The sequence below is a fragment of the Trachemys scripta genome, chromosome 23 (assembly GCF_013100865.1).
Source record: "Trachemys scripta elegans isolate TJP31775 chromosome 23, CAS_Tse_1.0, whole genome shotgun sequence".
Classification (NCBI taxonomy): Eukaryota; Metazoa; Chordata; order Testudines; family Emydidae; genus Trachemys; species Trachemys scripta.
The window spans coordinates 10,982,734-11,007,061 of NC_048320.1; the positions used below are offsets into that span (position 1 = coordinate 10,982,734).

Here is a 24,328-nt window from a genome sequence, read left to right on the forward strand (position 1 = left end):
CATTGTAATCCCCGGGGGCCTAGAAACTGGCCACTGCCATCCCGGGGGCCTCGAAACCACACATTGTAATCCCCGGGGGCCTAAAAACCATCCACTGCCATCCCGGGAGCCTTGAAACCACACATTGTAATCCCCGGGGGCCTAGAAACCATCCACTGCCATCCCGGGAGCCTTGAAACCACACATTGTAATCCCCGGGAGCCTTGAAACCACATATTGTAATCCCCGGGGGCCTAGAAACCATCCACTGCCATCGCATGGGCCTCGAAACCACCCGCTGCCAACCCGAGGGCCTCGAAACTGCCTGCTGCAATCGCAGGGGCCTTGAAACCGTCCGCTGCAATCGCGTGGGCCTCGAAACTGCCCGCTGCCCACCTGGGGGCCTTAGAACTGCCTTTAAGCTGCCCACTGTCATTTTGGGGGCCTCAAAACCATCTCTCCCTGGACCTTTGCATCATAAACCTGTTTATCCACAAGCAGTGAAAAGCTCATGTCAAACACACACAGTAATGGGGTCCCCCAGCCTCCTGGAGCTACCTACCTCTCTCTGGGAACTGCCCTTCGGTACCAATACACTCTCCACACTGGTTTTCTAGCAGGGGAAAGACAAAACCAGGTGCGAGATCCAAGATGCCTGTTGCATGGACACATTGCACCACCCAAGAGGCTGAATTCCAGTAAAAACTTTGCCTCCAAAAATCCCTTACCCCAAAATCCTCCTGTGGAAGGCTACAGAGTAACCAACTGGCGCAGGAAATGCTGATGATCTTGGAGACCCTGGCTCTGGCAGAACAACTCTTTCCAGGAACGAACCTCGAACAAAAACACTGGCATGCTCTAAATCGAGTGAGAGATGGGATGGCAAAGGCTGGAGACTATATGACAAGTGGAAGTGGAGGAATGACCCCAAATGTGAATGTGGAGAGCCTAGGCAAATATTTTAAGGCTGCCTGGTGCAGTGTCCTCTGTCAACATCCTGTACTCTCAAGGAATTATTTGAGACAAGTGATCACTCCAGGTCTTGGCTGTGGTTTTGCAGCAATAAGCTATGGTGATGATCCTTTCTATTATGAAGCAGGCATAAGATCTCCCCAACCCCACTACAAGGGCTGGAAATGGCCCTGCCCGGCACCACCAAGAAGCCTCTCATTCTCTCCCTGCCCCAGGGAGGGTCAGATTAGGGCATTAGCACCACACAGGGACCCACAAAACCTTGATCCCCCTCTGGCATTAGGTGCTATAGGTCAATGTCTAAGGCTCAGCTCCTGGGCTCACATGAATACACCAGAATCTCAGCTTTCATATAAAAAAAAGAAGAAGTTTCTAGCCCTCAGGAGTGCAAAGAAAAGCTTTAAACAACAGCTCAGAGGTGTGAACTGACTCTTTCGTCTTCACTCTGAAACTTACTGCTATCCCCAAGGCCATGGCATGGGGCCTGCCTGGGGGCCCAGCTTGTCTTAATCTGGCCCTTTCCAAAATGCTATTTATAAAGCGGCCAGAATCCACCAGAACATCGCCCACACTGGCGTCTTTGTGTCAAAACGTGTCCTTATCAAATGCAGCTGCGGGGCACCCAAGCACCCAATGCCACATCAAAACGCCAACGGCCCAAACCATCGCTGCCATGTGACATAGCTTTGCTGCGTCAAGATGCCGTTCCCTCACGCTCCGGTGACGCTTTGCTAACACCAAACAGGGACGCTACGCTGCTTCTCAGTGGTGATTTGATGCTGCATCTCAGTGATCTTTCAAGGTGCTGTTGCCTCAAAATCTTATTATACTGCGTCATGGTGGACCCTCCTGTGGCTGCTGTCCACAGTAGGAACGACTCTTTGCGCTCACGTAGCGTCTTCATCTTCAAAGGCCTTTACAAATGTTTATAAGGGAAGCTTCACTTCCCAGTGGGTAGGATAATATTTTGTGATGAATATGCTGATCAGCAATAGGTCAGCAGAGGACAGCGTGAACCTCTTTTTGTCCCAGTCAGGAGGAACACACATCACCAGGTGATTCCGTGGTAATTGGAGAGGAGTGGGCCATACAGGCAGGGCGTCAGGTAGGATTGCAGTAGTTGGAGTACTACAAAAGGCCCATCAGGTGATAGAGCAGACGTACCAACAGCACTTGCTTAGGAGTGTCACCAGGGATTGATGTACCATGACACCCCAAGACAGGGTAACAGTTACAATACTATGCACAAAGCAACTAAAAATGGTCTGGAACTTAAACCTCACACTGTTTGAAAATGTTTTACCTAATATTCTTGCAAGTCTCATGTGAGACAGCTAGAAGGGAAGGATTAGATAAAATCTTTTTCCAGTGTGTTTATTTTAAGTAGTTGGCGTCTAGTCAATTTCACGGTTTCTTCCTCCCCCTCTGCTGCCCCCTCCCCCCAATCAGTTTCCTGTGTTGTGTCTATGGGTCACAGTAACAGGAGAGAAAAAACGCCTTGTAAAAGGGAGGGAAGTGTGATGTAAAAATTAGCTAAGGGATCAGAGGCAGATGTAGGGCCAAAAATGCTTTTAATGGGCTGGTTTCTAAGTTGACCATGTCCCTTTAATTGAAGCACAAGCCAGCGGGCCAGTGACTGAGCTGGGACAAGAAGCCAGGTCTCCTAAGCTTCAGACTATTGCTTGGTCCACTGGGTCCCTAATGCCTTTAACGTCTCCTCTTTCCATCTGCCCCTCTCTGCATGGCAAGGGAGTTTAGCGCACAGAAAGTCTGTGTATCAATGAGCCCAGTCTGGTTATTAACCATTGGATTATTCCATGAACAGCACCCAGAAGCCTTTCCGGAGATGTTATTTAAATAAACAAGCAAAAATGGGCATTAGTGTCACAAATCATCACATCCCAGCAGGTTATTTGTATCTTTCCCAACTCATCCACGTTACGAGGGCTGGTCTTCCTGCCCAAATCAATGATGGCTGCTACCAACCAGCCTTGCCATGAAGTGGTGGGTGCTGCTGGCTGGCTCAGCCCAGCTCCATGCCACGCCACCACAAGGACAGTGACCCTACAGGGTCAGCCCCGTGGGTGGGCATGTTCCCAGTGAATCCCCACATTTGTTTAGCGCCAATGATCTTCTTCGATCCGCAGAACAAGGCACAGGATGGGCCGTGTCAGGCAAGGTTCCCTCCTGCCGCCCCTCTGGGAAGGAGTCAGGCCTCGGCTTCTCTGGCCAGGCCACCAGCAGAGATGCCACTTGTGGAAATGTTTTTTTTCCTGAGGCGGACATCTGGAAGCTGGGCTCAGCCCACCAACTGACCGCATGTAGTTCACAGCGGGGCGCTGCCAGCCTCAGCTGGATTTGAACTGGGGAGGGAAAGGGTCTTCACCCTGCTCCCCCGAGCCATGTGTGAAGTAAAATGATCGGCTCCCAGGGGAGGTTGTGGAATCCCCGTCATTGGATTAGGGGTACTTGGTCCTGCCTCATGGCGGGGGCTAGGACCTCTTGAGGTCCCTTCCAGCCCTACATTTCTGTGACTATTAAGCTTGCCTCCCTCGGTAGTAGGGCTGTGGAAAATGGCCCTCAACCAGAATGGGAAGGATCACAGAGATTCATAAATTCTTAGGCTGTAAAGAATCACTGTGATTATCCGGTCTGCCCCCCGAATTACACAGGCCATAGGACTTCCCTGAATTAATTCCTGCTCCAGGTCCAATAGCTATGGTAGATCAAGAGCATCTCTTTTAGAAAGGCATCCAATCTGTTTCGCTCCAAGTTCCACCCGCCCTTTGAGACGGAACTTTCCCAGCAATTGTCTGAAGCCGGGTGGCTAACTGGGGGCGGATCCATCAGGAAGCTAAGGCATTTCGCAGTGCCACCCAACTGATTGCTATTTATACAACGCCATAGCGGCACGGCAAACAGCTGCCTAAAACAGACACCCTCAGCCCCTGCCCCGGGGAGCTTACAGCCTGGCAGACAAATAGGATGTTTGAGGCCACAGTGGAGGGCAGACACAGGAGGAGGCAAAGGCAGTGCTGTATAACTCTGAAGTCTGCTGAGGTTGGGTTATGTTGAAAGGTGAGAATGGCTGGTGAGGCCTTGATTTAAAAGGCAACCACAAACCTAGGTAAAGTCAATGGATGGGCCAAACACACTTGTTCAGCTTCAACTGAAGGTGCAATCAAGCCCCTTTATATAGGAAACAACAACAGCAATTATCAATGGAGGGACTGCCCAAGGCACATGGCAGGCACCTGGGTTTCCCTGGTTGTAAATGCAGGGGGCTAAGAGATTGGTTTTGCAGCTGCCTTTTGTGTGAGTTAGAGGCTGAAAGCCTGGAGAAACATTTGTGAGTATGACCCCGAGAGCGAGAGAAGGAGGTTTTTGGGGTACAGAGCTCACTGGAGAGGCAGACTTGGTGATTTCTGAGCAAGGAATCTGCTTTCTGTTCGTCTCTGCTGTCTACGGGTGAACAGGACTTTGGGTGCATGGTATACAAGCCCGAGCCACGAGGACAAAGCTGACACAGGTGGGCCATGGAGCACATACATAAGCCTACATAAGCCGGCTAATTCCGGAAGGTTAGATGTAAACTCCTGCTAGACTGTTAGGAGCAGAAGGTGGAAGATGGATTTCCCCTAGACTAGCAATCAGGTCTCTGATTTCACGTGCAGCCTCAGTGTCAGGATAATTAGGGTGTCAACCCCACTGGGGTGAACCACATTTACAAAGAGGAAAGGAAACAAAACTTCTCTCCAGCAAGCCAGTCCCCTGAGCAGCAAAGCAACTGTGACCGCATGGAATTCAATTCTCCCCGCAGCGTAGAGAGTCCTACATAGAAAGGAAGTGCAGAAGAGGGGGTGTTTGATGCAATCCGATCTAGTTGTCCCTGAATGGATTTATTTTTAGTTTCGTTTCTGAGCTATTTGAAGGGAGTTGCTAATGTCCAAGTCATGTGATGATTGATTAACCGCCGTGACTGCTCTCCGCATTGGTCTGCACTCTTCAGAGTTAATCTGATTTGGGGACACTAAGCAGCCAAGAAAGGAATTCTATGCCCCGGATCCTGGAATCCAAGCCGTGCAGCTGGAATCCTAGCGCCCACACGCAGGCCCCATGAAATCAATGGCCGGGGGCCTGCCCACACAGATCAGCTGGCAGGATCGGGACAGAGCGCTACAATGATTATTATTTGTAATACCGTAGCAGCTAGTCCTGGCTCAGGGCCTCACTGCGCTAGGCGCTGTACAAACACAGACCGTAAAGATGGAGCCTGCCCCCAAGAGCTGACAATCTAAGCATCCGTGATACTGCCCAGTCGGGTTTATTTGAACCTCAAGTATCAGAGATCCTTGTTTGGGGGGAGGGATAGCTCAGTGGTTTGAGCATTGGCCTGCTAAACCCAGGGTTGGGCGTTTCAATCGTTGAGGGGGCCACTTAGGAATCTGGGGCAAAAATCAGTACTTGGTCCTGCTAGTAAAGGCAGGGGGCCGGACTCAATGTCCCTTCCAGTTCTATGAGATATAGGTATATCTCCATATTTTATTTATTTGTTTATCCAAAATATGACCATGGCCCACGATACTCACCAATTGCCCTGAATTAGTCTCAATTCCTTGCAACCTCCTCTGTCCAGATAAATTCAGTTTTCCCCATGCCAATCAGACAGTTGAGGTTTGGCTGCAAATCATATAATTTATGCCTTTCCCTATTGCCTTGCTCCGGTATCATTTACTATATTATATAGAGAGGGCTTTGCTGGACTGGTCTAAACGGCCTAATGACACCTCTAAACGTGGGACTGGACTAATGAATTTAGTGAGGGGGGGATACCATCCGTTCAAATTCAGTCCGGATCAGTTGAGACTAAAAGTCATTATTACCTGCTGACAGCTGTTCAGTGGAATGAGTTTGGTGGGTCTCAACTCTTAGTCAATTTCCAATTAATAAGTGTCCCTCCATCACAAGACCCTGTCTCAGAATGGACACGAATTGACCTTTTCTTAGCAGTCTCAAGAGAGAGAAAGAGACCTCCGGCCCCTATAGCTGTTTATACATCACCTCTCACCAACGCTTACATTCACCAGGATATTTTTTGAAGGCTTCTGCTCTCCATCCTCTTTCCGTGCACAAACACCTTCATCTCCTGCACTGAGGTGCACGCCGGGTTTAAGGCCTAGGCCTTTTCCCACTGACATCAAGAGCAAAACTCCCCTGGACTTCAATAGGGCTGAAGCGAGCCCTTGCTAATTGATGCATCCCTCGCATTTTGCTCGGGGGATGGAAAGAGACAGCCAGCCTTCTTCAGAAGCAGCATGTGGCAGCCGGGAGTGAAAAGGTCACAGCATGCTACAGGAAACTGAAATCCCCACCAACTGGCTGCGTGGAGGGACAGCACAGCTTGGGTGCGAAGCCCTTAATAATAACAACCATACTTAGACACTTCTATAGCATGTTGTGGCCCCAAGTCTGTGCTGTCCCTCCATGCAGCCCGATGGGTCAGTGCAGCTCCTGGCGTAAGTAAGAACAGCGCCGGGACTGCTCTAATTCACAGTATCTGCCCCTCTGCCAGAGCACAGAGCGCGCCTCGACTTCCCCTGCTGTGCCCAGCACGCTCCCTTTGCAGTCTCTGGCACTAGGAGGGATGGAAGGCCGAGGGAGGCCTGCCTGTGCAACCCTCGGCTCATCTCGGCGCGAGGTAGAACTTTCCCAGGGGCTGGTCCAAGACTATCTCACACCTCCCCACTTTCTGTTCCAGGGACAAGGTGCATTACTTTGACCCGCCTTCTCTAGCATGAACCCAGAGCAATGTGTCTATTTTCCAAACAAAACAAAACCCAGCCACGCTATGACACTCCGCTGCACACGCTTCTGCCCCTGGGAAGAGGCAGGGAGAGGAAAGGCCACGATGCTAAATGAAGTAACTGGAAGGCGCTTGGATACTACAGTGATGAGCAATAGAAGAACCTCTATAGCACAGGACAGAACAGAATAGACCAAAAGCGTAGTTCCTCGGGAGGGGTGAAGTGATGTCGTTTATTGCTGGTGGCTTGTCCCCTTTGTTCAAGCTCAGCGCCGAATGCAGTAGTGTTTTTTAAAGTGAATCAACCCATCCCCAGCACGCGCGCGCACACAGACGGACACACACAGGTTAAAACCTTTCCATTGTCCTTTTTAACCCTTCAAGTCTGGAGTCCCCCGCACTGCAATATTTCCCAACCTTTCCCTCAACATCTCCCATCCGTTTCCAAACGGATCCAGACAACTGAACTCTCTATGTCTGACATCAGTATCTTTAGCAAGTTCATTAGGCCTCACGACAATGGAGGAGCTGCCCTGGGTTTGACTAAAACAGCTCCAAAGACACGGCGCCAGATTCAGATCATGCATAAGCAAGCCCAGGACCATTGACTTCCATGGAGCTTGTACTCATTTACCCAAACTGAACTTGGCCCAATACATTCCTGTATTAAAGATGCTTTAAGATGCTTTTCTGCATCTGACTATGAAAGGGGCTAGTATAAGTATAACCTACCGGTTCAGTGGCCTACATACGAGGATAAGAGCCTACTGTTGCTGCCAATTAATGGCTTTACTCCTTTAGCTCAAATGGCAGAAGTCTGTGCCTTTATTCCAGAGGGTCTTGCGTTCAATCCCCAGGGATGACCCATGTGGAGGCTGGGAAGTCATTGCAGCGGGTGACTCATACACAAAGACAGACTTGGGTACACAGTGCAGGTTGCCCTGAAAGTCGCAATGTGACAAGGACAGCGATCAATTGTTCTCCATGCCCAGCGAGGATACGACAAGAAGGGATCGGCTTGATTTGCAGCAAGGGAGATTTAGGTTAAATATTAAGAAACACTTTCTAGCTCCCAGGGGAGTGAAGCTCTGGACTAGGCTTCCAAGGGAGGTTGTAAAATCCCCATCACTGGTGGGTTTTAAGAACAGGTTGGACAGACACCTGTCAGGGATGGCATAGGGAGGGATAGCTCAGTGGTTTGAGTGTTGGCCTGCTAAACCCAGGGTTGTGAGCTCAGTCCTTAAGGGGACCGTTTGAGGCAAAAAATCTGTCTGGGGATTGGTCCTGCTTTGAACAGGGAGTGGGGCTAGATGACCTCCTGAGGTCCCTTCCAACCCTGATATTCTATGATTTATGCCTGTGGGTGGATGGGTTAGATGTCGTCTTCAGATTCCTTCCAGCCCAACATTTCTATGATTCTAGGTACAAAAGAATGGTACCAATCACTGTGAGATATAAAAGGGAAACTAACTGGAGGGGAGGAAAGAGCTTTTCCTATGCAGAGAAGACTCATGGCTGGGCATTTTCTAAAGATGGGGGTGAATCCTACAGTCCTCGCTTGGGCAGAACTCCCAGACAGCAGTGGGAGTGAAGCCTCAGCAAAAGTCTGCAGGCTTCATCTCTCGTGGGGGCACAGACATTCTTGGAAATTCACTATAACAGCTTCAAAAGTTCAATGCTGAAAGGTGAAAATAAGGGCCACAGCCAAGGCCGGATTTGCAAAAGAGCCCATCACCCAGTCCTCAGGGCCAGGTTTTTAACGGCCCCCTACTCTGACCCTCAGCACCCAACATGCTGGGAACTTTAGAGGATCTGTCCCCCAGTCACCAGTGCAGGAGTCTGTCTCCTTCCATCTCATCACTTGCCTGCAAGCCCAAAGGTGACAGCAAACAAGGAAGTAAAACAGGTGGCATTTCTGTGAGTCATTGAGAAATCTAGCAAGCAACCCTGTTACACCATTTCAGCAGCGTCGGGGATGAGTGATGAGACTTGAATTACCTAATGTCAAAAGAGAGAGCGTGGTGTGCAGGGGGGTGTGTGGTGTGCAGCTGAATAGCCGGGTACAGCCTGAGAGCACAGAGGTGTGCGTCTTAGAGGGGGGCCCAGAGAAGGAGAGAATTGGTGGGGTTACAGGACTGTGTCCTCTGTAATATTCCACTGTAATATTTGATGGTCGATGGCAGGACAACGGGTGCCGTCGAGAACCGACAATGCTGCTGCTTCTGATCTTCTAATTCCCCTTTCAGATGTTCACCCACCTACTCGGCCCAGCCCGCCAACCTGCTCCACAGGAATCAGAGCTACTTCCGGAGGCACGTGCAACGCGTGCCACCCCATAGAGACTTCGCTCCCCAGACCCTCAGAATGCTGGAAGGAGGGAGAGAAACAGACGCTTCCCCGTGGAGCTATTCCAGAAAAGCCGTGATCTCTCCTGTCCCATCTGACCCCTGATGACAAGTGCCCTCCACCCAAAAGGCAGTACTCAGATACTGGGTGATTAGAGAGATCACCTTCACCAGTCACTAAACCACTTAAATTCCCATCACCCGAAGCCCCAGCTCAGAGTGTATTATGGACGCCTGCCTGAGACGTCACACAACTGAGCACGCAGAACCCCATAACACCTTGATGCAGTCCCCATGCCTCTCCAGCCAGGCTCCTCACGCTATTAGCTCCTGTTTCTCACTCATTCACTTACAAGCCATTTTCTCTCCTGTGCCAATCCCAGCCTGTTCCTGGGCCCGGCTGGGAGTATACACAGACACACCCACCCACTCTCTCTTTCTCCCCATGCTCTGCCCTGGATTCTTCTTGCTTCCGTGGTCCCCTCCACAGGTGACACAGAGGTCTCCTGAGTTTGAGCCGCCAGACCCAAGGGATCGGGTTAGCCGGGAGCTCTTCCACAGTGGAGCTAGAATCCTTATCTTCCCAGGCCTGCTGTGAAGAGCCCCCATGTAGACACACCTCTGGGCCATCTGCCAGGCCTTCACCTTCCGCCTGCCCGCAACCCCAGGCGACACATACATAACTACATGGACTCACCTGAACCACCAGATCCTCCCATCTTCCCTGATATTTTTGGTGGGGGGGACACAGCTCTCCAGATCACCCACATTGCTGCAGGCTGCCGTGGGGTCCCCTCAGATCCTTCCTATTATTGCAGGGTGCAGGGGGAAGCCCATTGAGGGAATACCTCCCCCCCATTGCTGACTGCAGAGGAGACAGCTTAATGTGTTGGGGGGGTGGAATCACCCTAGGTCCTTCCATTATTTCTGAGTGTGGTGGGTGCGGGGGAGGCGCCTGATTTTAGCTACGAGCCCCCCTCATTATTGCAAGGCTGGTGGGGTGGGGGCAGGCTCTCGACTATTGCGGGTGGAGGGATCCCAGTTGGGGGGGGACCCCCGATTCCCCCGCCCCCCCGTTAATACAGGTTGCCCTGGGGGTCGCTCTCCTTAGATGGTCCAGTGGCGAGGCAGCCCAGCCCCCCAGGACTGCAGCCCCCCCCAGCTACGCCCTTCGCACAGCTCCCAGGGGGCGCGGCTGCCCCCCCTCCCCGCGGTGCATGGGGCGGAGCGGCCCGGCCGAGCGCTCCGTGCAGCGGGATGCAGCGGGCCGAGGCCCGGCCACGTCAGCACCCCGAAGGGGCTGCCCTGGGGGGCGGAAGCGGCGGGGACCGGGCAGCTGCAGCAGCCGCGGGAGCCATGGACCCCACGAGGCTGCTGGTACGGGGGGCTGCGGGGACGGGAGCGCGGGCGGCTCCCGGGGACCGGGGCTCCGACAACTTCCCGGCCGCCGGGCAAAACTTTCTGCGCGGGCAGCTCCGGGGGCAGAGCCGGGGAGGGGACCCCCGGGCAAGAGCCGGGGGGGTTCCGGGAGGTTGCAGGGGGAGACCCCGGTGCGGGGAGTCCCAGGAGGCAGGGGGGACAGCGCTGGGGAAAAGGGCAGTGCCAGGGGGCTGGAGGGGAGCCTACTGCAGCAGCTGATCTCCGGGGGCCTGGGGCCAGGTCCCTGTGAACCGTCCCGGTTCTGGGGCCAGGCCCCTCTCTCAGCTCTGGTTCTGGGGCCAGGTCCTTGTGAACCGTCCCGGCTCTGGAGCCAGGTCCCTCTCTCAGCTCTGGGGCCAGGTCCCTGTGAACCGTCCCAGTCCCGGTTCTGGGGCCAGGTCCCTCTTTCAGCTCTGGTTCTGGGGCCAGGTCCTTGTGAACCGTCCCAGTCCCTGTTCTGGGGCCAGGTCCCTCTCTCGGTTCTGGTTCTGGTGCCAGGTCCTTGTGAACCATCCCAGTCCAGATTCTGGGACCAGGCCCCTCTCTCAGCTCTGGTGCCAGGTCCTTGTGAACCGTCCCAGTCCAGGTTCTCGTACCAGGTCCATCTCTCATCTCTGGTTCCGAGGCCAGGTCCCTGTAATCTATCCCAGTCCAGATTCTGAGGCCAGGCCCCTCTCTCGGTTCTGGGGCCAGGTCCTTGTGAACCGTCCCAGTCCAGGTTCTCGTACCAGGTCCATCTCTCATCTCTGGTTCCGAGGCCAGGTCCCTGTGATCTATCCCAGTCCAGATTCTGGGGCCAGGCCCCTCTCTCAGCTCTGGTTCTGGGACCAGGTCCCTGTGAACCGTCCCAGTCCAGGTTCCGGTGCCAGGCCCATCTCAGTCCTCTCGGCCCAGGTTCTGTGGTACACTTGGACTTGGACTCTGGAGCAGTCAGTGCATGACAGAACTTGGGTTTGGATGGACCCTTTCGCAGACCACCCCTAGCCCTCAAATCCCCTCTGGCCCTGGGGCTCCGGCATCCACAGGGATGGAAGTGAATCAGAACAAGGCCAGGCGCAGAGTGCCAGGCTTTCTGTGCGCTTTCACTGGGAGGAAACTGTGCTGTGGCCCCATTTCAGCCTCAAGGGGTCACTCGGGGATGGGGCGGAGGGGTTGCAGACCCAGTCCTGGGGCACGGGAGGCACCTGGGTTCTGGACATACCTTGGGGGCTGCTAGATGCAGCCTCTGGCTTCACGCTGTCCTTGTGTCAGTTTCAGGAGCCTTCCCTCTACACAGTCAAAGCCATATTCATCTTGGACAATGATGGACAGCGACTCTTAGCCAAGGTAAATGCCACCCACCTGCCCTAGAAGAAAACCCTAACCCCAGGTCTCTGGCCTTCCAGCAAGGTGGGCAAGACGCTCCTGTGGGGCGAGCAGGAAAGCCAGGAGCATCATGGCTTTATGGAGGCCTCTGCCCTTCCACGGCAGTTCTAGACAAGGTTAATTTCTCTTGTGCCGCAGCCTGGCGTGCTTTTAGGAGATATATAAAGCTACCTGGGCAAAAGTTAAGTCATTGGCCATATGGGCCAGCACAGAGGGCACCCACCAGGACTCCTGGGTTCTATTCTTGGCACTGTGTGGCCTTGGGCAAGTCATTTCATCTCTCTGTGCCTCAGGTTCTCCCATCTATAAAATGGGGGTGATGACACTCCCCCTGCTCTCAGAAGCTCTTTGCTAACTCTAGCTGGGACGCATGCTAAGCACAGATCCAGGTGCAGGATTGGGTCCTGTGATTGTAATGTCCCCATGCTCATCTCCCAGCACCTGGAAGACTGCCACTGACCTGTGGCCGGTAGACCAACTTCCTCCAGGAGGCCTGTGCGCCCTGTAGGTACTTGCTAGATAAGGCAGCAACGTCATGAGCCTACAAGGCCTGTAAGACAATAGCTAACCTAGATCGTAAGTTACCACAAGAGAGAATGCTGCTGCAGTGAGTGAACGGCTGACAGGTAACCACAAGATGCTAGTCTGTAGCAGTTTGGGATATTTTACATTAGGAACATCAGCAGATGTCTGACCACAAGAATGCCATGGTAACTAATTGACATATATGCTAATAAGCTTGAGTTAATCTGACTAGTGACCTATGGGAGAAGGGTACCCCAACAGTAGCAGGGTGAGGAAATACAAACAAGAGGGGAGTATGCTTTAGGCATAGGGGTGTCAGCAACCCGGCCTCTGAGCCTTGGGAGAGGCCAGGTGGACGACCACTGGCGATGATAATAATTATACTACTGGGCATGATCTTGGGATAAGAACCTACCAAACCTCAGAATGTAATCAATGTAATTAATACACAATCAATAGATCAGGCAACACCTATATTCAGTTAAGTGTTAACACACACACACAAATCATGGAACTAACATGACAGGAAGCAAACAAAACCCATCAGTCACTTGCTTTGCTGTCTCCATTCCTCCCAGCCTTTGTTCAAATTATGAGCCTTGTCCTCATAGCTGTCTGTAAGACACCTGGCAAGTTCCTCATGTTAGCAGCATTTGCCGTTTTAAATGTTCACCCCAGACAGAATGGTGTTTTCTGAGACCTCCGCTGAGTGGGCCGGGACTGCGTTATATACACTGGCTGGGTGTTGGGCTTGTTGATCTTTATAATTTCTTGCATCTATGATTGTTATGTAAGCTCCCGGGATAATGGACATTGATTGCGACTTCTAGGTTATTATGATTGGTATTGCGGTAGCATCTAAAAACCCCATTCACGGACGAGGAGCTCGGGGGGCGGGCTAGGTGCTGGACAAGCAGAGAACAAAAAGACAATCCGTGCCACAAAGAGCTTCCAATCCAAGTCTACGCGAGACAGACCGATGAGGGGAGCACATGGAAATAACACAGTACGGGTGGGCATGATGAACAGCGATCTCATCACACCTCTCCGATGGCCAGGTTTGGAGGGCACCACTGCCCAGGCAAGTTTTCAGGAAAGAATTTGAAGCGGGACAATGAAGCGGCCTTGACTTGCTGAGATAAACAGTGATCCCAAACCTATTTACGTGGCGATTTCCCAGCCCCTCCAAACTGCTCTTGAACATGCCTGTCAGTATAGATAGCCTTTCTGGGGTCTCTGTATTGATTCTCCGTCCATGATTGGTTCCATCTAGCCAAGCTCTCCTTCCTTTTTCTGCCTGTCCCATTGGCTGGTCCCATGGCTGCTCTAATTCCTTTGTTCCCGTCCCCTGCAGTACTACGACGACACCTTTCCATCCACGAAAGAACAGAAGACCTTTGAGAGGAGTGTTTTCGATAAAACCCACAAAACTGACAGTAAGTAGCTGAGTTTTGGGTAGGGGACCAGAAGATGGAGAGGAGGGTTTTCCTATATGTTCCTGCAGGCCACTGGCTGTTTATATCGCTAGGTGCTACTTGAAGTTTGCCAGCAGTTGTGCATCCCTTGGGTTATGTGATAACGTCTTTCTCCCACTGGCATTGCAGTCCAGGGAGGGGTCACGATCTTGACGATAACACCCTGGAGGTGATCATCTCAGATCACTCCAGAGAATAGCACAAGGACGCTGGCAAGGCCTGTACAACGTCTCAGGTCACACAACCGCTGGCCCAGGAGGTTGACAAGCGGAGCTTGCAACACCTGAGATGGGGTCTTTAGTTCAGCCCTGTGCCGTTTACGATACTGCGTCCAAGGGTGGGTAGGAAGCTGTAAGATGTGGAGAGGAGTCCCAGAATGCACTGGGGCCGTCACAGTCACTTGCTGGCAAATCAGGAGCCGTATTGCCATGCTGGGCTCACTGGACTGTTGATGGCGAAAGGAGACGACCGGGAACTTAAAGCATTTGATGGCCCTCCCAGGGTGTGGATGCTCCGCCCGCTGCCCTGCTGTAGGGGTGAGCCAGGTTTCCCATCCCATCTCCCCGTCTGGACGGCCTGTTCTTACGTTACAGAGATCTGTGCTCAGCACCAGCCTAACACCGCCCCCTTCCCCCCCTTCTCCTTCCCTCCCGTTGTGTCAGGTGAGATCGCCTTTCTGGAGGGGCTGACCATTGTCTATAAAAGCAGCATCGACCTCTTTTTCTACGTGGTGGGGAGTTCCCAGGAAAATGAGGTAACTCCCTGGGGCCCGCTCCGTTCCCACTCACCGGGCCTTGCACATGGACAGCCCTTCACGTCCTCAGGCCCTGCCCTGGCTCTGTCTGCCCTTGCCCTGCCCCACAGGGGCTTGAGGGGGGATTTGTCTCCTCTTCTCTGACGTGCCCAGTGTCCCGATGCATGTTCCTAGGAGACTCGTGGACGCTGTAGCCATGGCTTTCTGTCCAGCTGCCAGTAATACGATTGCTGTCTGTCAGGCACCCTGAGACCCAGGGGCTGCTGGGAGAGCGAGCGTGGGAGGGAGGGCCCCGTGGGCAGCTCTGCGCCGCGTTGATCCATGTCTCCTTCTCCTCCTTTAGCTGATGCTAGTGGCAGTTCTCACCTGTCTCTTCGACTCCCTCAGTCACATGTTACGGTGAGTACATGGCGACGGCCAGAGCTCTCTATCCCATCTAGCAAGATTGCCCAGGGACAGACTCCAGGGTCCCAAACTGGCTCTAATAACATCAGCCCTTTGCATTGTCTCAAAGCCCTTTACCCACACGAAGGAATCAAGCCTGAAAGCCTGGGGTACGGGCAGTGCCTAGCACACCATGGGCGCTAGCAGAATACCTCAGTAGCAGCCCGCTGTGGGGTGGCTGCTATGCTCTCCATTTTACAGATGGGGAAACTGAGGCACAGAGAGGGAAAGTGACTCACCCAAGGTCACCCAGAGACTCAGTGGCGACGCCCAGGAGTCCTGACTCCTATTCCACGCTGTAACCACTAGATCGCACCTGCTCTTCTTGCTGGAAGGGAACTCAGGAGACCTGGCTGATTGCTCTCAGCATGAGACCCCCGTATGCTAGGCATGCCGCAGAGCTGGAGACCAGTTCCCGTTGCAGGGCCTTGGAATGAGACAGCGGGTGTCACCTTTCCCCCAACACATGAGGGCCTCTGGTCTCCTGAGCAGCTGGGAGTGGGGGGAGGTCTCTGCAGCTGCGCTGGGACTCAGTGCTCTGGAGCAGCGCCGGGTCTGGGTGCTGGTGCTACAGAGCGTCCCAAACTCTCACCGGCTCATACTGTCTTGCCCTCAGGAAGAATGTAGAGAAGCGCTCCCTGCTGGACAACCTGGACGGGGTGTTCCTCGTGGTGGATGAGATCGTCGACGGGGGGTGAGGCGCCATGTGCAGTTGCTCTCTGGGGCTTCGCTCGGAGCTGGGGCGGGGAAGAGAGGGAGAGAGCAGATGGGCTAGTCAGGCACTGAGGCGAGAGAGGCCAAAAGCCTGAAGGTCCTGGGAGGACGCAGGAGGCGTCAGAGCTAAGGTTCCCAGTACAGTGTTGGGTGCGGGCCGGCGGCTCGGGGCACGAACCTTCCATCTCTGGGTCTCCAGTTCAAATCTAGCCCATGTCGGTAGTAACCCAGAGCCTTTACCATCTGGTGGCTGCTGATGGCCAACGTGAACTGAGTTTGGCAAGTCTCAATCCAGCCCCCAGTGGACCACCCACAGCCACTGTAGGCGCTAGCCAACCCCTTTGTCAGCCGAGTACCGAACAGGCCAAGACAACAGAACTTCACACCCACCGCTGACACCACGACCCGGTTCTTACATTGCGCACCTTGCTATCCAGAGCTCTCAAAGCGCTTTGCAAAAGAGGGCAGTATCACCACCCGCATTTTACAGATGGGGAAACTGAGGCGCAGAGAGGGGAAAGTGACCTGCCTATGGCCACTCATCAGGCCAGTGGCAGAGCTGGGAATTGAACCCACATCTCCTGAGTCCCAGTCCAGTGCCCTATCAGAGCTGAGGTGCGCTGGTGGGGAGCGGGGAAAAGCTTGCCTGCTAGGGCCTATGCTGTACCCGTTCCTGGGGCAAGGAGAGGGGGTCAGTTTTCATGGCTGTCCGTCTGGCCCCTTGCCCCAGCTCAGAACTCACGGCCCATTTTGTAGCAACGGGGAGCAAACGCACCATGAAAGCGCCCTTAAGAGAGCTGTGATCTGATTGGAAAATCCCATTGCTCCCCCTGGTCCTAGGGTGATTCTGGAGAGCGATCCTCAACAAGTGATCCAGAAGGTGAACTTCAGGGTGAGTGCTTCCCGCTGCTCCCCTTCACTTCTCTGCCCTTGGAGCCCTCTGCTTTAATCTCCCTCTTTAACTCTCTCCACCCCAGACGGTCTCGGAGCCTGCGGCGTACGGGTTTGTTCTCTTTGATTACATCGCCAGTAACTCAGAGCAAAGTGAATCCGTGCCTGCCAGCGGCGGCAAATAGGCAGCGGCCAGCTGGGAAGCAGGTGTGAGGTCACTTCCTTCTAAGCATGTCACACGTGGCCCCGCTACGTGGCCGTGGGCTAGCTGGGTAGGTCACGCCCTCTTCTGCATGCCACGGGTGACTTTGGAGTGGCTGTCAGGCTTGGAGAGATTCTGTTTTCTTATTCATTGTTAGTTTCTGCTCCATCCCCAAATCTTTAACAAACAAAACTGACAGAGGGAGCAGGAAGGGACAGATTTTCACACGGATCCAGCACCCAACATCTCCCATTTAGGCCCTAAACAGAGCTGCTGGGCTTTGAGCACTTTTTAAAATGTTCCCAGTAGGATACCGTACTCTCATAGAGAACTAGAGTCTCCTGCCGCCTTCAACGGTTTCGGACAGATATGATTATGGAATATTAACGATGGCACATGATTTTTATCAACAAACCTATTGCAAATCTCAACTGTTGCTAGCTTTTGACTAACTAGCAAGGAGTATCCACGTTTATTTCCGGCCAGGACAGAGTTTGTTGATAAAAATATTGTAAAAAAACGAGGTTCTCCTAAATAAACATCAAGTGCCTTCAAAATGGATTGAAGCTAATTGGATCGTTCCAAGCCTGGAGTAGCCGTGTGTGCTTGCTTCTGGGGTTGTCCCATTTGAACTCTGGGCTCAAGGAGAGATCTAAGCAACGCTAACAGAGTGAGAATTTCACTGCCTGCTAAGGAGTTTTCGGCAATACCCATTTGTACTGAGGTTGTCCCCGTACAAAGTTCACGTCAAGGCGTAGCTGGGTCCCGAACCTTGTGTGGTTACGGTATAACAACTCTGCCCATGACGCGGTTATCTAGTCATTACCAGCTTCTGACATGGTTGTCCTGCTGTTGGACGGTCTAACTGAGTAGATGTAATCAAATTAACCAGTCGTCCTGCCTCCCAGGAGGATATCCCAGAGCACACTGCATGGGCAGTCCTGTGCACCAACAGCTAAGGCATTGTGGGATAGCCAGCAGAGTTTCCCAGCATGCACTGTTGTATGGTGGGGGGTGAAAAATCCAGCATGGTTGCCACAGGGCACCGGGGCTCCGTGAACACACTGAGTTACATTAGCTGTGCGCTGTCCGCTGAGTACGTCCAGAGTTACGCTTGCCGTGCTTGGACCAGGGCCTAACTCGGAAGCAAAGGGGAGAAGTAGAACTGTCCCAAGCAAGAGTTGCCTCTTCCACAGCAACTGATCTGTACTGATGCAATGGGAGCATGTGAGCCCAGAGCTGCCCGGGCATGTCATTAGCCAGAGCGGAGGCGGTTGTTCTATTTGAGAACAGAGTAAACAAATACAGCGGACACGCCAGCCGCATGGCGTTTCCTAATCCAGCTCCCCCCCAAGATGGTTGGAAACAGCTGTGACGGGAGGCGCTGCTCTCTCTGGCGCGCTCGGTGTTTGCGTAACACAAGCCCTGGGCTGATAGCGGCGTGGCCGCAGGGAGCTGGGAAGGAGAACGGCATTCCACCGCCGTGATGTCACTCCAAGGGGCTCCAGGGGGCTGAGCCGTGAACTGCAGGGCAGCTGAGTGAACCTTCATCGGGGTTCTCTTGCAATGCGCATGTGTGTGGGCCAATAAGAATAAATAACCGGCGTAATGTCGTGCACGGCTCTGTCTGAGGATCCCAAAGTGCTTCACCTCATAAAACTCCCATAAGGCAGGGGAGGGCTCTGCCGGGCTCACTCCACCCATGGCTGAAATGCAGCCACCTCTGGGGTGGAACGTGGCAGCTGTTTTAACAGCCGCCCAGCACCACAGGAAGTGCAGCCTGTTTCATTCAGATGAACCTACAGAGGGAAATTAGGACACGATCACCTGACTGGGAACAAGGCCAGGTCATTGAGGTTAATGCCCCAAAGTGTCTACGGGTCTTTAATGCTGGCAAACAGTCATAATGACTTCAGGTTTGTGTGTTGCCCCAAATCTGACTCTCCAGAGAATAGCTCACCCTAGCCTCATTGTAGCAGGGTCCCTGCTGGGCCCACCTGGCTCCTGAGAAAGTCACTCAGAGTCCTTCGTTGCAGTACTCACCTGGTGCTTTGTTTTACAAGTAGTGTTCCCACCACAATACACACAATCCCTTTCTGCTTGAGCTTGTCTACCAGCAGGAGAGAGGGGACAAGCTACTCCTCCCCTTAGTATAGCTTCCCCTCTTCCCAGAGAGGGGACAAGCTACTCCTCCCCTGAGTGCAGCTTCCCCTCTTCCCAGAGAGGGGACAAGCTACTCCTCCCCTTAGTGCAGCTTCCCCTCTTCCCAGAGAGGGGACAAGCTACTCCTCCTCTTAGTGCAGCTTCCCCTCTTCCCAGAGAGGGGACAAGCTACTCCTCCCCTTAGTACAGCTTCCCCTCTTCCCAGCTCCAGTCCTGGCTTCCGTCCCCTGGGGCTTTTATCCCGATGAGGCAGAGCTGTTCCAGCTTCCCCAGTTAGGGCCAGGTGATCCACCCAGCTCCAATTCACCTCCCTTAATTGGAGCTGGAGTGCCAGAGGGTTGGCTTAGCACCCTGTCACACTCAGGCATTGGCTTTAGGGCCTTGCTAAGGAATGAGGCCAGCAAGTCCCTATGAGTGCTTTTGAAAAATCTCATGCAGGGTCCCCCATCCAAGTGCTGAGCCAGCCAGCATCTACCTAGCTTCCTCATAGCGATGGGATCCCAAAGCAGGCGGCCTGGCTGGAGGCGAAGGCACATGCAGACGCGCTAGCGCCCTTGGGGAGCGGTGCAGGTGCACACCCCCTAGCACAGCACCCATCGCATCTAGTGGAGGGGAGCTTGCCCTCCAGCCTGCGTGATCTCCCCCCCCCACGCGCGCGGCCCAGCCCCAACCTGCACCTACATAGAACGGCCACCCACGTTTCAGCCCTCGCTGCCAGCCTGCACCTCCCGCCAAGCCAAGGCAAGAGGTGGCGGCTCAGAAAGCCGCAGCCTGGAGAGAGCCAGGGAAGCCGCAGGTTGGTTTCTGCGCCTCCCTTGGGGCTGCCCCGGGTTAGCTCCCACTCTGTCTCCTGGCCATTGTCACCTGCACCATGAACGCACTATGAATTATCCGAGCCCCTCTGATCTGCTCCCCCCATGTACCCTGTCTGATCCATCAACTCGCTCCCATCCCCTGCCCCCAGCCATCTCCCTCCTTAAACCTCCCTGTCCTTTTCCTTCCTTTAGGTGGACGACAGCCCTCTGTCTGAGCAAAGCGTTGCCCAGGTAAGGGTCCCAGGACTCCCCTTTCCTCTCTGGGGGCTGGCATGGGAGGGCAGCTCCTTGGGAGTGGAGGAGGCCTGGTGAAGTGACTGCCCCTGTGGCACCAGCATGGAGGAGATAGACACCGTGCGCTGCAGGGATCAGCTCCAGGGCACACTGCTAGCCATTGGGAGCGCCCTGGCAAGGCTGTCACACAAGGAGGAGTAATGGGTATTCTATAGTCCCAGTCCCTGGGGGCACCCAGACCCTTAGAGGGGTTCTTCTACCCCTTGGGGCTGTCTGCACAGAGGGGTTTGTCAGAATGCCCACTTCTCTTGCACCTGTAGCATCAGGACAGCACCTCCCAACATTGGGAGCTGTCAGCCTTTAAATCACCAAGTCCCACTCACAGCAGTGTGTCAATATCCCTTTCCGTGGCCAAGGAAGTTTCCGTGCCCCCCGTGATGTGTATCTTTAGCCCCATTTAAAGGCCTTGTGGCACGGAGAGGTGAAGTGAATTGACCAGGTTCACACAGCATGTCAAACGCAGGAGAGGGAACTCACCAGTCCTGATTTATAATCTTCTGCTCTAACCCCCCAGCCGACACCCACCTCCCTCTAGACTAGAACCCCGGAGTCCTGACTCCCAATCACCAGACCATACTCCCCTTCCAGAGCCAAGACCAGAATCCAGGCGTCCTGACTCCCAAGTCCCCCGCTCTCACCACTAGGCAACACTTTGGGGGTGGCCGGGAAGCCGGGAAAACGTTGGAATGGAAATGTGCTATGCCTGGAACTCACGTGCCGCTAGCAGGCTTGGCTCTGCTGCGTCCAGCCTTGTGACAACGCGCCTGAGCGCCCACAGCAGGTTTGTGAGTCGGCAGACCAAGCCCCCAGCTCCACCTGGTTCCTCAAATAGCCACTCAGGACGGGGCAAGGTGAGTGGGTGGCTGGGAGACAGGGCGTCCCTCTCTGGGCAGGCTTCTTACATCACATGCTGGGCTGGGGGAGAGGGGGTTCTCCAGACTGCTGGAAAGACAGGGTCTGCCGGGGAGTATCAGCAGGAACCTTGCGATGCCCCTCACGCGCTCTCTCCTTGCAGGTCTTTCTGTCTAGACTAATCCCGTCAGCATGAGCCCTGCGGCTGGGCTGTCCGTGTCTAACCCAGCACTAACCACCTTCTCACGCCAGGCCGAGTAAGTGCCTCCCACAGCTGGGCCCCTCTCTGCACATGCCTCTGTTGCTTGTCGCTGCAGCACCCAAGTCACTTCCCTTAACCCCTTCCTTCCCTCACCTCCAAAGACCCAGCTGGAAAACACCTCCTTGCCCCAGTGTTGGCTCTGTATACACAGTGCGGCCAGTGCGTGCTGTGCCCACTCACCTCAGTGCATGGCTGGCATCATACCACTCGTAGGGAATTGCCTCTCTCTTCTGTACTAATTCCCCTCGCCCCAGGGGGCTTAGCGCGTTTCCACCCATAGACACGCCCAGCTGTGCAAGTTGCCGGGTGGTCAGGACGGCTGGACGGAGAAGCCCATTTGAGATTGAGGGTGGGGTGGCTAAAAAATGATATTAAACCACGACTAGAGTTGCCCGGGTTCTTTGACAGTACGTGGTCACCTGTTGTAATGGTCCCAACCACCGGATTCCCTTTCCTGGCTGCTAAACGCCCTCTGTGGTATGTAATTGGCATGTGTCTCCAGGGTGATCACAGCTTGGAGTGCCCAGTAAGGTCTAAAGCCAGTTCCCATCAGCACTGATGTCTTTGCTCCTTGGAAAAAAATCTACCCTCTACGTTGGATCAGGAACTGTATTTGGTGGACAGGTGCGAGGGGCCTGGTTTTAAACATCAGTTCCAGCCAGCATTTCCCCTGAGCTGCGATATGCAGACCCCAATGTGAAGGCCTCCTAGATTTGGGGATGTTCAAACTGGGGGTTCTTTTTAGGATCCAACTCTAGCCCCAGCAAACTGTTGGTGGGGTAGCACCTGCTGATTGGTACTTAGTGTCCAGGATGCCGACTGAGGCTAAAATGGGGTTCCCGGACATACCTAATTCCTGGAATGGAGTTTGCTGGCTTGGGTAGAGCCTTCTACAGCTGGAGGGAGGGTCACTGAGACCTGTGCAGAGGAGAGAAGTACCTTCCCCCATGACATTGCAAAACTGCTGCATCTTCTTGGGCATTTGAGCCCGGAGAGCAGCTGGAGGGCTTTGGAGAACAAGGGGAATCTATGGCTGTCTTGTCTCTGGGAGTTGAGTCCCTGTTTCCTTCCAGGGATGGAGGGAACTATAGCAATAAACAGGCAGGAGGAGCTAATTCACCCCCTTCTCAGGAGCCCTTGCTACACAGGTGCCACTCCTGCTGTATCGAAGAGGCACATCTGCCACCTAGTGGCTGTTTGAGGGAAATCAGGATGCAAACCACCCTGCTTGTCTCATGGAGAATCAGAAATCTCCCTCTCTTGAATGGGGCAGGTTTATGTTGGCACCAAATGGGTCTCTTGGTGCCCGTGAAGGAGTCCTGCTGAGGTCATATGGAGTCGTAATCCGTTTGCAGAATCCCTGAGGCTGTGGGGCTTAATGTCTCTCTGTTTTTCTTCTCCTTTCCCTCCCCCCACTTCCTTAATAGGTTCTGCAATCTGCCAAAGAGCAAATTAAATGGTCCTTATTAAAGTGAACGTCCCAGAGGAGAGCGCCTGGATCCTCCCGATTGGATGGGTCTGAACTGCGACGGCAAATGATTCCTCGCCTTATTCGATTAGCCGTTTGCAAATTGGCATGAAAAGTCTGATAAAAGCTTTTGGGTAGGATGCAAGATGGCTGACATTGGCCGCGCCTCCTGGGGGAACGCCAGCCTTCCACAGACACGGGTTTAAACCCGGTCTCGGTACCATGAAATTCTCTGCATGCTAAAGGGGAGGGTGGGTTATTAACTGGTTAACAGACCAAATTCTGCTCACTATAAATGAGGAGTGACGTCGATGGGGTTATTTCAGATTGACAATGGTGTAACAGAGAGCAGAACCTGGCCCAAGATCCATAAAGAACTCCAGAACTATTACTGTTATTTAAGGACTGAATAGGCGGACTGATCATATGTAGTTACACCAACTAAAGCGCTGCGTGAGAGTCAATTAAAATTTTGTTTGGTACTAGCAGAGCCAGAACATACCCTAGTTGAATCTTCAGTTTCACCAGTAAAGAGCTGGCTCCTTCTTTTGCAGGGCTGTCACTAGTGCCGGCACACTTGTTGATCAACGCTTGCTCGCTCCTAAGTGAGGGTCGGGCCCTACAGACACCGCCTGAGACTTTCAAAACCATAGGAAGGGATTTGCATGCCCTTTTCTCATTCAAACAAATGGGGCTTGGGCATCCAGCTCGCCCTAGGCTCTTTAGAATATTTCAGCCACTTCCAAAATCTCTTCCGCTGTCTCCCAAGGCAACCTTTGATCCCTTTTGAGGATGGCCATGCCTGTGCAGAGGGTCGGCGTGAAGTAAGTGCCACTGTCACATCCTCCCACCTGCAGGGTGGGGATGAGTGCACAGGAATCATTGTCACCCTGTCAGAGTAAGATTCAAAACTTCCCAATGATGACCACTAATAACCCCCCCCAAACTCTTACAAGGTGCTTTTCATCGGTAGATCTCAAAGCACTTTACAAAGGAGAGCAGGTCATTATACAGATGGGGAAACTGAGGCACAGAGCGGGGGAGTGACTTCCCCAAGGTCATCTAGTTGGCCAGTGGCAGAGCTAGGAATAGAACCCAGGTCTCCTGAGTCCCAATCCAGCATTCCAGCCACTAGGCAGCACTGCTTCCCTCATGCAGCTTTGGCGGTCGTTAATTTTGTAAAAACAATCCTGCTGCAAATAGCTGTCGGCTCAAACATCACTAAAGGACCCGGCTATGGTAAAAATCCTATTTTCAGAATGATCATTTCCTTCCCTTTAACACCCCAGATTATCAATAGCAAGAAAAAAACATGAAAATTGAATGAAGGAGAATTGGCTAGCTGTGTGATACTTACTTCAGCGAGGGCTTGGTACATTTCAATCCATTTCTGTAAACTGGGCATGCCCAGCGTCTTTTATGATCAACAAATAAAGTTTTATAGCACATGGGTCATTTTTCCCTATTGGTCTCTCCTGTCTGTAATGCATGTGGGTCCTGGCCTGCTCCTATTACTGTGCCATGCAGAATTAAGACTGTCACTTTTTCCATTACAGGGCTTGATTTTTTGAGGGGTTTATAAATCA

General features: G+C 53.3%; 2 protein-coding genes across 4 annotated transcripts in view; one reads left to right on the forward strand and one right to left on the reverse strand.

Annotated features, from left to right (window-relative positions):
• The window catches only part of NFE2L1 (nuclear factor, erythroid 2 like 1), a 32,451-nt gene extending 22,486 nt beyond the window's left edge, over window positions 1-9,965 (reverse strand). Inside the window, exon 1 of the mRNA XM_034755899.1 lies at window positions 9,797-9,965. The gene's annotated coding sequence lies outside the window, so the exon portion shown is untranslated. The remainder of the gene's footprint in view (window positions 1-9,796) is intronic.
• Window positions 9,966-10,292: 327 nt separating this feature from the next.
• Window positions 10,293-23,174, forward strand: COPZ2 (COPI coat complex subunit zeta 2). 3 transcript variants are annotated; one of them, XR_004643792.1, is made up of 10 exons: window positions 10,293-10,476; window positions 11,776-11,844; window positions 13,763-13,844; window positions 14,546-14,637; window positions 14,981-15,036; window positions 15,698-15,775; window positions 16,636-16,687; window positions 16,773-16,893; window positions 20,059-20,097; window positions 22,702-23,174. XR_004643792.1 is itself a non-coding variant. In XM_034755901.1 (9 exons), the coding sequence occupies exons 1-9, from the start codon at window positions 10,357-10,359 to the stop codon at window positions 22,747-22,749; spliced, it is 642 nt and encodes a 213-aa protein (XP_034611792.1). In that variant the 5' UTR covers window positions 10,301-10,356; the 3' UTR covers window positions 22,750-23,174. The 3 variants fall into 3 exon arrangements, 1 of the variants encoding a protein (XP_034611792.1); XR_004643791.1 differs by having other exon boundaries at window positions 10,297-10,476; window positions 11,770-11,844; XM_034755901.1 differs by lacking the exon at window positions 16,773-16,893 and having other exon boundaries at window positions 10,301-10,476; window positions 11,770-11,844.
• The last annotated feature ends 1,154 nt before the right edge of the window (window positions 23,175-24,328 follow it).

Bases quoted from the DNA above. Each gene is read 5' to 3' on its own strand.
- COPZ2 (XM_034755901.1), top strand. From the start codon at position 10,357: ATGCAGCGGGCCGAGGCCCGGCCACGTCAGCACCCCGAAGGGGCTGCC. The intron at 11,845-13,762 runs GTAAATGCCACC...CGTCCCCTGCAG, and splicing joins GACAGCGACTCTTAGCCAAG to TACTACGACGACACCTTTCC. The intron at 13,845-14,545 runs GTAAGTAGCTGA...CCGTTGTGTCAG, and splicing joins TAAAACCCACAAAACTGACA to GTGAGATCGCCTTTCTGGAG.